This window comes from Cebus imitator, unplaced genomic scaffold, assembly GCF_001604975.1.
Source record: "Cebus imitator isolate Cc_AM_T3 unplaced genomic scaffold, Cebus_imitator-1.0 Scaffold4, whole genome shotgun sequence".
NCBI classification, from domain to species: domain Eukaryota; kingdom Metazoa; phylum Chordata; class Mammalia; order Primates; family Cebidae; genus Cebus; species Cebus imitator.
Window position 1 is genome coordinate 8931467 of NW_016107319.1, and position 12916 is coordinate 8944382.

At 37.0% G+C, this 12916-nt stretch overlaps 1 protein-coding gene across 10 annotated transcripts in view; it reads left to right on the forward strand.

Annotated features, from left to right (window-relative positions):
* Positions 1-12916, forward strand: part of GAB1 (GRB2 associated binding protein 1) — a 132372-nt gene that overhangs the window by 74140 nt on the left and 45316 nt on the right. For 7 of the 10 annotated variants that reach the window (XM_017534464.2, XM_017534476.2, XM_017534456.2 and 4 more), the window contains exon 2: positions 5778-6072. In XM_017534464.2, the coding sequence (XP_017389953.1) occupies positions 5778-6072 (295 nt within the window). Of the gene's footprint in view, positions 1-344; positions 483-5777; positions 6073-12916 lie in introns of those variants that run through there. The other 3 variants (XM_037740478.1, XM_037740488.1, XM_037740483.1) reach the window with 1 other exon arrangement.

Consider the following 12916-nt stretch of genomic DNA (forward strand, 5'->3'; position numbering starts at 1 on the left):
CCCAAGCCTTTTTTTGTTTTTTTTGAAGCAAAGTTCTCCAGATATTTCTAATGTGCATTCAGGGCAGAGAACCTCTTCTCTGATCTTCTCTCTTGCCTGCCCATATATTGTCTGTTTCCTGAATAATTGGCTCTTCCACTAAAGGTACAGGGAAAAGATAGGGAATCTTGGCAAGCATCACACCAGGCATGTGAGCTTTCATTTATACCATAGACGACTCACAAAATGGGGTGTACAGCAGTTACAATGTTTTTCTTTAAAGCAGAAGCCATTTGCTAGTTAGGTTAATTAGGCAAATTTTGTGAATTTGTTAGTAACATTACAGCCAATAATGGTTTGAGGCTAATCCAGGTTAAAAAATGTTTTCTTTCCACCGAATAGTGGGACTCCATCAGTACTTCGTGCCAGCACGTACATACCAATATTCTAGGGTGTATGATAAGCCTCTCTTAAGACCTGGCTTTAGTGTGACAGTTCTACAGGTTAGTATATCCAATTTGCTAAATACGGAAAATATTTAAAAGAATGTTTCTTTTAAAATGATGTTTAAAAACACCTCTCATATGTCTGTAGAGTTTTAAAAACAAATTAATTTGTTTATACATCTCTACCCTTGCCTGACCATTTCTTGAATGGACTGGCCAGATTGCAGTCATGCCACTATCCCTGTAATGCATAAATAGTATGAGAGCTTCTATATTTTTATCCTTGCCTCAAAAATTTTTGATTGCATATTTAGCAGATACTGACTGCGCACCTCCTTGGGGTACTCAGGGAATAGGAAAGACAAAAGGTTAAAATGGCTCCAGCCCTCAGTACATCCAAATGTACAGATATCAAATGATTTAGGAACAAGGTGAAAATGGAGAGCTGAGAGCCAGCTCAGGGACAGTGCCCCAAAAAGGACTGAGCTGAATCTAGGGGATAGATTTTGTGCCAAGGGGCCAGAGGCAGGACAGAGCAGAGGGTTTGGAAACTGCAAGCGTTTCCAATGTGGTTGCAAGGCAGAGACGCAAGATGTGAGGCTGGAGAGATTTATGTGTGGAGATGAGGCAGGAGTTGATTTGAAGGGTCCTGTGTGCCCTGCTGGAATTTGGGTTTTATCCTATAGGCAGAGGAAGCAATCACTGAGCATAGGGAATTGGATTCAGATTTTGGTAATTTTAAGTTACGCCAAAATGCAGACTTAACTGTTGACTTCTTGTTAACGACATTATTTGTTCAACTCAAAATTGGAGCGACTATTGCACAAAAAAAATGACTACAAAATAAGTTTTTACATAGTCCTTCTCAACTATGGAGACATCTTGCAACTTTCCGTTTCTTCATTACTTACTTATAATGGAAGTCTAATCATTACAATGATTTTTTTGTGAGTTTTGTTTAAAATTACTTTGAGTATTTGGTTTTGAAGGTTTCTAGAAAGCCTGTCCTTTTTGTCTGCTACTGCTTTGCAGGATTGGCAAGGCAGTGTACGGCTTTCTCTGGAGCTACCAAGGCAGCAAGGATAAAAATAGGACAAACTTTAAGAATCTCAGATATTTTCAGATAACAAAGACTGATTTATGTGGGCCTGTTTTGTGCTCTGACAAAACATAGAGACACTTTTGTGCTGTGATTAGCAAGGGTGCTGATGTCAGTTCTCTTGTCGAGCATCAAGCTTTATTCTGTGGCTAAATTGTGCTTTGTACCATAATCCAGAGAACCTTTGTATCTGCCTTATTAAAGTGTGTAGTTTATGTAATTGCTTTTGTTTTCCAGTTTAATCTGTGCCAGATTCAATGAGGGTGACTCATTTTGTGACTGAGACAAACATTCACATTTGGACTATGTTAAAAATAAATAAATAAATGGCAGGTGCTGCTTGGCTAAATTCTGTGTTTTAATGCTGTAATTTCCTGCTGTAAGGGTTCATGTCTTGTATAATGTCTACTCAGCCTCTGTAATCGCGAGCCCAATATATCTAGTGCACCTCAATTCATTGCTACTCATTTCTTGATTATTTATTTTAGTTCCTAAGGGCTTTTTGAATTTTAACAATGTGATTTCAACAGGGAAGCCAAGGAATGGCTGGGGGGGAGCCACAGTTAGCTGGAAAACAAAGAATGACACATAAGCTGTAGCAAAAGGACATGCTGCTTGCTTTTCTCATTTTTCTATTTTCCCTAGATGTTTCGTGCATGTGTTTTGTTAAAGTTATCTTAGTTATGTTTATTTTATTATGTATATATTCAGTATTGGAGCTCTTTTTCTCAAGTGGAAGATGCTTTGGGAAAGCACTCTTTTCATTGTGGCCCATGTATCAAAGCTAATCTCAAAAATTTTACAAGTCTGTTCTCTCAGGGAAATTGTATTATTGTACAAATATCCTATGTACCAGGCCCTGTGCTATGGCAAATAACGCAGATGTGATCACTATCTTCTTGAACTTTTCAGTCTGTTTGGGGAGTTAGATGCTACACAAATAAATACAAAGAAAAATGGAATTGCAAAATTACAGAAATCACTACGTAGGTAAGAAATAGGGTCTCTAAAACTGTGCTATTATTTTACTTTACCTTGGAGTTGGTTGTGTTGAGGGTATTCAGGGAAGAGAAGCCCTAAAGGTTGGAGTTGGCTAGGCAAAAAGTGAGGGAAAGAATATAACGTATTTAGGGAAAAACATGTGCAAGAGTCTGAGGCAGGTAAGAGTTTAGCCTTCTATAAACCCTATTATTAGAGGGGAAAAGTGACAGTTGATAAAAATTGAGAGAAAAAAGGCAGGAAACTACTTAAAAGATGAACTACACAAGCACAGCAATACAGCACTATTTATTAATATTATAGGGACAAATGACACTCCATATAGTACAACAGCCTCTGAGAGCGTCCTGAAGTACAGTATAGAAAGGGATGCTTATAATACTTAGTCTGAATCATTGGGCAATGGATTATGTTTGGTGAAGTATGTAGTAAGGCATTTTAGAAAGATTTGCATGCAAGACAATAAGGTTTTAAAAAGTCATTATGCAGCCATAAAAAACTATGAGTTCGTGTCCTTCATAGGGACATGGATGAATCTGGAAACCATCACTCTCAGCAAACTGACACAAGAACAGAAAACCAAACACCGCATGTTATCACTAATAGGCCTGTGTTGAACAGTTAGAACATGTGGACACAGGGAGGGGAGCATCACACACTTCGGTCAGTTGCGGGGGGTAGAGGAGGGACAGTGGGAGGGTTGGGAGGGCAGGGAGAGACAACGAGGGGAGAAATACCAGATATAGGTGATGGGGGGAAGAAGGCCGCAAACCAGCTTGCCACGTATATACCTATGCAACAGTCCTGCATGATCTGCACATGTACCCCAGAACATAAAGTACAATTAAAAAAAAAAAAGTCATTTCTGTATTTAAGGATGAAGCTTCACTATCTCGAGAAATCACTAACTAAAAGATATGATTTCTTGAGGGCCCTACATAAATAACATAATATTCTGTATTCTTTTGCTTTACTTCTGCATTACTTTTTAAGGCTTACTGCTTGATAGGGAAGTATCCATAGAGGCATAATTTTACTAAGAGATGATATTTATTTTGCAGTGAGTAGTTGCATATTAAATGGATTTTTATAGTCCAGAAAACCGTGTTAAAATTATGTGAATCTAACACTTTATGACTTCTCAGTATTATCTAAAACATCTGTAGGACTCTACCCTGCCTTCTCCTTGGACATGAATTATTTACTGTTTTCCTTTGGGCTACTCGAAGAATGAGAGCTTAATTTAAAATTAAAGACCTGATGATATTAAAGACCTATATAATGTTTGTAGGCCTTTGAAATTTCTCTAGTAATCCTCTTGTTAAAAGATTGCCTAAATTTTTCTATAGAGGAATGCCCGTTCGTTTAGCAATAGTTCTGCAGACATTTTGTCTGGGTTGCCGTAGTCTCAGGTATTTTCATGTATGTTAAATATTTTTGTCACAATTAGTCAATTCTTTGAAGGTAGGAATAATGAATTACATACTTGTTTTTCTTCCCACAAGTAGCAAAGGGAATGTTTTATTCCATTGGGGTTCATAAGATGTCTTGTTTCTGAGTCCTTCCACTTCCCAAGATGTCCCCGCTCCGTGCTTCTTTTTTTTTCTTTTCTTTTCTTTTCTCTTTTTTTGAGGAGTCTTGTTCTATCCAGGCTGGAGTACAGTGGTGTGATCTCAGCTCATTACAACCTCTGACTCCCGGGTTCAAGCAATTCTCCTGCTTCAGCCTCCTGAGTAGCTGGGATTACAGGCACCTACCACCACGCCCAGCTAATTTTTTTGTATTTTTTGGTAGAGATGGGGTTTTATCATGTTTGCCAGGCTGGTCTTGAACTCCTGACCTCAAGTGATTTGCCCACTTCAGCCTCTCAGTGTTCTGGGATTACAGGCATGAGCCACTGCACCCAGCCTGAGTGTCCTCTTGAGGCAGCCTTACCTAGAATGTCCAATCTGAAGCAGAGAATGTCTCTTAATAAATGACTGAGACTTGCTAAAATAGGCCTCTTAACTATCTAGCTGCCTCCCTGAGGAAGAACTTCGAAGAGGAGTAAGGTGTAAGTTTACTTCCAGGCACAGATGTTGGTGTTTAAGGCTGACAAGGAAGGCTGTTTGTCATTTGGTTCTGCTTTTATTATCATTTGGTGAATATAGATTTAGGGAGGGAGATAGTAAAAGAATTTTTAGGCTTCTCTAGGTGTAGTATTAAACTCAGAATTTACCAGAATTTGTGGAGGGGGTATGTGGTAAGTGTAGTCCAGATTGCCCACATATATTTGTTGGGAAGAGGAGGAGAAATATTAAGAGTTAAATCCCATATTCAAGAATACAGGTCTTATTCGTGTAGTATTTGAACAGCAGTCTGTGTGGCTAAAAGAGAGACACAATCAACTGCTTCCCAGGCAAGAAGCCAGAAAAAGCTTTGAAACCCTTTTTCCCCTCCCTAATCCTTGCCACTACACCTTAAAAAAAAAAAAAAAGAGAGAGAAATCTTTTTAAAATCTGCAAGTCTTATGAAGAAGCAGCTTTATGTGTATTCTTTATGTCATGATATTAACCCATGAAAATCTGTTGCTTTTTAAAAAATTGTGGCAAAATATATGTAACATAAAATTTATTTTAACTTTTTAGCTCATAGTTCACTAGCATTAAGTATTAGTACATTCACAGTGCCATTGCAATTGTGGCCACCATCATCTCCAGAACTTTATCTTCTTCAACTCAAACTCTAGGCCCATTAAATGCTATAATAACTCTCCATTCCCCACCCCACCCCCAGGCCCTGACCACCACCATTCTGCTTTCTGTCTATGTGAATTTGACTACTCGAACTACCTCATATAAGCGGAATCATATGATATTTGTCTTTTTATGACTGGCCATTTCACTTAGAATAATGTCCAGCTTCATTCTTTTGCATATGGATTTCTAGTTTTCCCAACACTGTTCGTTGAAACCATAACTTTTCTATATTTAGTAAAAACTAAATATTCCTTGATTTATTGACTTGATATTATATAGTAGGAGATTTAAGAGAAGATATGGAATATATATACATTATTAAGTTAATTGAGGTATCAGTAAACTTTGCTTTTCAGAGTGGCAGATTATTCTGTGGTTACACACACACACACACACACACACACACAAACACACTGTGACTTTCTCTAGACAATGCATTTGTAAAATTCGTTTGATAAATGTGCATCTTCTTGAAAACATCTCAATGCTGAATGGATATTTTTGTTTTGTTTCTAGGCATGGAAGCGGAGATGGTTCGTGTTACGCAGTGGCCGTTTAACTGGAGATCCAGATGTTTTGGAATATTACAAAAATGATCATGCGAAGAAGCCAATTCGTATTATTGATTTAAATTTATGTCAACAAGTAGATGCTGGATTGACATTTAACAAAAAAGAGTTTGAAAATAGCTACATTTTTGATATCAACACTATTGACCGGATTTTCTACTTGGTAGCAGACAGCGAGGAGGAGATGAATAAGTGGGTTCGTTGTATTTGTGACATCTGTGGGTTTAATCCTACAGAAGAGGGTAAGTTAAAGATATTATCATTCAACCTGAATTGTTCTTTTCTGCTACATTTCTAGAAGTGTCATACAATTCTTTGTTATCTTAGTTACACAATATAATGTTTTATTTTTATAATAGGAACTTGACATTTGGAAAAAGCACTGAATCCCTTAATTAGTTTGGACAGAAATGTTTTACAAGTTTTAGAGAGACAGACTTAGACATTGTGAGGCAGTTTCTACATAATTATCCTGAAGTAGAAGGTAACAAGAAGACATTTAAGAACATTTATTGAGTTCCAATAAAAATACTCAATTTAACCATGTAACAATATTGATACTTGACTATTTTTTTTACCTATTAAAAATAACACTTTTATGTAGCTCAACCCAATTCTTTAGGTAATACTTAAAAATATATTTTAAAACTACATTAGATTGTGGCCAGGCACAGTGGCTCACGCATGTAATCCCAGCACTTTGGGAGACTGGTGGATCACTTGAGATCAAGAGTTCAAGACCAGCCTGGGCAACACAGTAAACCCCACCTCTACTAAAAATACAAAATTAACCAGGCATTGTGGCACACGCCTGTAGTTCCAGCTATTCAGAAGGCTGAGGCAGGAGAATCACTTGAACCCAGGAGACAGAGGCCACAGTGAGCCGAGATTGCACCATTGCACTCCAGCCTGGGCAACAGAGCAAGACTGTCTCAAAAAACTAGATTAGGTTATCCCATTGATACCTAGTGTTCCATTATTGGAACACTGAGCATGTGGGAGTTATTTATATCCTACTGCTCAAGGTCATCACCAAAGTCTGATTGCAGAAATTCAAAAAATTATAACCTCAGGCATAAATGGGTTATGAAGTTAGGAAATAGCCAAGGTGATTATCATTACCTATGAATCCAAGTGAAAATCCGTCACAAAACACAATGAAAAAGTACCAAACAAATGAATTACTTAGCACAGGTCCTGCAAGGAGCATGGAGGAAGGAAGGAGGACTCAATGTTTGGGTAAGAGGTAGTGAAGGAAAGATTTTGAAAGGAAAATAAATTGCAAAATGTAGGCTTTTGACAGAAATAGTATTTCTACATAAATGAAAGGAGGGATGCAGAACCCTCCAGGCTTAGGGACTTGGGAAAGAAAGGATACAGAGAAGGAATCAAATTTTACTTGACAGGGGCAAGAGGGCTCTGAATGAAAAAGGCCCAGGGATAGTTGCTTACAGATCTTGAATGAGGAACTGAGATTTGGGGTGCCTGTCCTGGAAAGAGCTGAATGACTAGAGGGTTCAAGAAGAATTTTACAAGTAGAATTCTACTTCAGGTACTTTTTAATTTTTTTTTTTTTTTTTTTGGAGATGGGGCATCAGTTTGTCACCTAGGCTGGAGTAGAGTGGTGCGATCTCGGCTGACTGCAACCTCTGCCTCCCAGGTTCAAGCAATTCTCGTGGCTCACCCTCCCCAGTAGCTGGGATTACAGGTGTGTACCACCATGCTGGGCTAATTTTTTATATTTTTAGTAGAGATGGAGTTTCACCATGTTGGCCAGGCTGGTCTCAACTCCTGGCCTCAAGTGATCTGCCCACCAAAGTGTTGGGATTACAGGTGTGAGCCACTGCGCCTGACCTTGGGTTTTTTTTTGGTTTGTTTGTTTGTTTTTTTTTGCTGGCTGACCAGTTCTCTCTGCTTTTTCTTTTTAAACAAACACTAAACACGTAGGTAGGGGACTCCGGTACAAAGTAGCTTTGTAGAGCCAAGAATCAGAAATAAAGGTGAACCGAGGTCTTTGACCTTTTCATCTTTGTGGTTATACTCACATTTAGAAGTGTGCATTTCCGAACATCTCCATTTAGGAGTGCTGTAGATTCCATGAGGGGTGGAAAATTGTGTTAATAATCAACATCAAGATTGGGATTGGAGTGGGACTAATCATCTCTAATGAGCTCAGGCCAGTGTGCCGCTTCCTCTCTGGCCAGTCAGCAGCCCTGGAGAAAGGAGGCTGCCAGGGCTGGGGTTTGCCCAGTGGGGTCGGGGAAACCCCTTGATGAGGGAGTTCAGAATCTCATGGGACAGCACTCTACAAGAGAAGGAGAAATCCAGCTTAGCTGGGAGGGGGCTGATGAAATGGAAATCTTCAGCAGAGCTCTGGTGATTAAAAGTCTCAAGAAGTTGTTTCACAGGAGGAATTAAGGCTTCAGTTGTTTTCGTGAAATTACTAAATATGGTCACAGTGTAAGTGGGCATGGGGGTGCTACTTCTAACTTCAGTTAAAACCCTTTCCTTTTCTGCTTGCATTTATATTTATATTTGAGTGCAGTGGAGGGTTTCAAAGTTAAAATTACAAATGAGATAGCTCTGTTTTTAATGGTTAACAACTAGTCAGTAATGATAATTACTGGATTTAGACAGCACATTAGTTTTATTATGTAATGGATTATCCATTAATTTGTCATTTTATTATCTTGTTCCTTTGCCTGTTGCCTTTTCAATGTAGAATTTGTTTTTGGGGGGAGACATAGGAACAGACTTTTGTCTCTGTTGCTTGTCTGTATAGATTGAGCTGGTCCAAAAAGCTAAATCATAGATGTTCTTCCACCTCTCTTTTTACAATGCTTCTAAATATATTTATAAAGGAAATGAGATGTTCTCATAAAGGATGTACATTCTTCAGTCAAGGAATGTGAGTCTAATTTTTTTGAAGCCCATTCAAGGATGGGTAAAGTTGAGAACCCAGAATAAGAATTTATAATGCTCAATTGTCTGAGATTAACTTTGCAAGTTTTAAGGCACAGCGTTGTGTCTATCTGGCCACCTTAGAATGATTCTTATCATTTGGGAGCTTGACAAACACCCACTCAGCTATGGGAAGGAAAGCTTGGTGTGCTTTTAGAAAATCGTTTGATTAGTTCACCAAATTATTTGAGTTTACTGACACTCTACTAGGCTGTGGAAATTCATTCAAAAAACATGTATTAGGTTACAAGGAGACGAAAGGTAAACATCACAGACTGAGCGTCTGATGGGAGAGGATTCATTAAGAGAAATATCCAAAATAATTCATTATAATAATTGAGGAGTACAAGTTTATATATATACATGTATATGTAAATATATAAAAGTATAATTCTGTGGAAGTTTATAAATATAGTTCTTGTGCTTATAGAGCTTACAGTCAGCCTAGTAGGAGAGACAAATAATCCAGGAATTATATTACTGATGTATAAGTGCTCTGCTAAAGAACTGGATAAGCATACTTAGCAGCAGTGTCTGATTTAATCTTAAGAGGGTCAGGAAAAGCCTAGGTAGTTTCAGTGGCTCTGTAATTGTAACTGATAATGTGCTGAGAACTTTATTTTTGTACTTAGCAGAAATATTTTCCTTGATTTTAGGAGTCAGAATCAGTCGCTCCCAATGTCTGTTTTCACATTATAAAATTTCTACCAAATAGGGAGAGGTGAAGTTTCAAAACGTGAAAGCTTCAGTGATCTTCTCAGTGGTAAAACTCTCAGTTCCTTACAAAGTAGATTAGAGGTATATTTAGGTTGAGTGCAACTCTGAATTTGTGAACTTTTCATCTTTACAAGATCCATGGTGAAGGGAGGGGTGTAAGAAAATCCATAGTATGATTATTCACATTTCTTATATGTAGTCTCTGAGTTGGTTACCAAGTACAGCTGTGTTAATCACAAGTCATTTTTATGTATTCATTAACAGATAAAGCAAGTATCTAAGAACTTTAATCTGCCAATATGTTCTACATTGAGGTCATGAGCTGTATCTAAATGAAACTGCATTTATTTTTTAAATTCTGTGACTGAGATTTTTCACAACTTCATTCTGGTTATTTCCGCAAATAGTCACATTTAGAAGTGTCTTAATATACTGTTTTGAGGTATTTGTTGAATTTCTTGGAATAAATCTATAAAACATGAACAGTTCTTCATTATGTAGTATCAAGCAGCCAAAAACATATTTTATTCTGTAATTTTGGTTTTTGATCCATAGTGGCAAAACTGCAAAAAGACTTTCAAAATTTTTCACACATTTAAGTTCTAAATAGCAGAGAACTGCTATTATCTTTTGTAATCATATTTATACAGTTTAATATGACAAGGTAAACAAAATGCCTTTGTTTTTCCACTGACTTGACTACCTGCTTTATATTCTTTTGTGTCCAAATAGATATCACCACCAATCACTAAATAATAGATGTTTTTGTTTTTACCTTGATCTGTCCCGAGCCCTGTACTCTTCCTGTTTCAGAAAGCTGACTGTCCTCCTACTGTTGGCTTGAAAATTAGCTAACAGTACAAGATGATTTTTTACTATACTAGTTTCAGACTACATATGAGAAGAAATAGACCATGCCTGGTTATCACAGTCTGAGAAAATAATTGTCCCCAATCCCTGTGAGAATAACTAATTTTCCCCTGAAAACAAAAGGAAAAGGGAAAAATCTGACCTGTGTTTTGATTCCAGGAACCTCTCAAAATATCGTTACCATGTTATTTCCGCTGCCCCAGGTGACCACTGCTATTATTGAATACTCAAAATGCTGGCAGGCTATATCTGTTTTTAAGTCCTAGATCATTAAACTGTGTGTGGTTCCTATGAACGCTTTTCTTTAGTAGATTTGAGGATAGAAGCTAATTTCTTTGTTTTTCTTGGAAATGTACAGATTTATTTTTGTTTCTACAGCACGAGGTAGAAGCTGTTAGATCTGCTAAACAAGTATCGGAAAGCAGCTCACTAACTTCATATAAAGGCCTCTGGTCTAATTAGATGTAGGATTAGAAAGCTGCCTCTGAGTTGCTTTTCTCAAAATGCCCAGATCATGGTGGCTTAATTAAAAAAAAAAAAAAAAAGGTACAAATCCTAGGTTTTCTTTCAGTGAATTTAATAAGTCTTGGGCACTTTGGGAGACCGAGGCCCTGGCGAAGCTAAGGTTGCAGTGAGCCAAGATCGCGCCACTGCACTCCAGCCTGGGCGACAGAGCGAGACAAAAAAAAAAAAAGAAAGAAAATTATTTGTTTCATATTCTCTCCTTGAGTCAAGTAGGTATAAACTAACATGTAAGAATATACATACACTTCCTTTCCTGGAAAGCAATCTTAATTGGGTACTTTTTAACATTTATTTTTATTTACTTTTTTATTGAGGTATAACTTATTAGTATGAAGGGCACAAATCTTAAGCATACAGTTCAGTGTAGTTATATCTACATGTAGATACAGATGTCTGTGTAACTGCCCCTCAGATTAATAAATGGAACACTTCTCCTTCTCTAGAAAGGTTTTCCTGCCTCTTGCCAGTAAAGCCTTCACCCAAATTAACTTTTTTAAAAATTGCTTTTATTACTATGGATTAGTTTGGCCTATTCTTGAACTTCATATAAATGGAACCATTATTTTTTCCAATATTAAGTCTGTGAGATTCATCCATGTTGTAGCATGTAACAAGAGTTCTTAATTCCTTGTAGCATTTCATTGTGTGAATATATCACAAATTATGGATCTATTCGAATGTTGATTGATATTTGCATTGTTTTCAATTTTTACTTTATATAAATAAAGCTGTAGTGAACATTTCTTTATATGTCTTTTGATGAACATAAACACTTAGTTCTTTTGGGTATATACCCATGAGTATAATTGCTGTGTTATACTACATAGGTATATTTAGCTTTAATAGGTTTAACAGCTTTAGTTTTCCAAAGTTAGTGAACCAATTGCCTTCCTACCAGCAGTGTGTAAGTTTACTTTACATTCTCATCGTTTGATGTTGTCAAGTCTTTAATTTTAGCTATTCTGTTGGGCGTTAGTGGTATCTTGTGGTGTTAAATTGCATTTTCCTGAGAACCAATTCAACCAGAGAATTTTTAGTTTGTTTTCTTTTTCTTTTTTTTTTTTAAATTGCACATTTCCAAGCCACCGCTCTCAAAATCTTTATTTATTGACTCTCCTGTGGTGGGACGCAGTCATCAAGATTTCTAAAATTCCCCACAAGTGATTCTTAGGCCTTCAAACCTCTGGATAAGAATTATGGTATTTGTCAGCATTGCCTAAAGGTTTATGTTAAAGTCTCTAAGCCTGTTTCACAATCTACTAAAGAGAGTGTCATGACAAATGAAGTTTTTCTACTTGAAACAGGTTAAACAGATCATGCTATGTTTAAGGGTCTTCAGTTGTTGAGTAAATAAATTGAAGAAACTGCAGTGCAGGTTGCCTCACAGAAAATTGCAACTACTGCTATTTCTTATTTGTATCCACTTGTTAGATTTGCCTTTTTAAAATGTTCTTCCTTAAAAAATGGTGTATTTAGAAGGGAGAAAATGGTATGTTAGTATTAATGATAATGCATGGTCTTTGTAGACTTTTATTTGCTAAGTTAGACAGTTCTATTTGAAATGCTTATCTTTACAGAAAGAAAAATTCTTCAGCACACCAGATAAATCACTAATCAACAGGAGTAGAGTAACCCTGACCTGTTTACATTTAATTGTGAACGTAAAGGTAAACTTTCACACTGGAAACCAAAAGAATTATTCTATCAGTAGATACAGCCCCTCTTCAGAGAAAAGAATCTTATCTCGTCTCCTGAAAAGAACATGACATCACCACAGTTTTATTACTGCATGCTCAGATAGAGTAATTTAGTGGTTACAAAACCAAAGACTATCACATCAAGTTTGAAACGTTCTACCTTACCAATAACAAAGAGTAGAATTGTTTCCTAGGGCTTCAACTCTTCTGCCATTTGGGATTTCTTTAAGTAATTATTTTGAATGTTTAGAGGCATTATCTTGGCACCCCAGCTTTTGTGAGGGATACTAACATGAGGGTATTATGGTTTCAAATA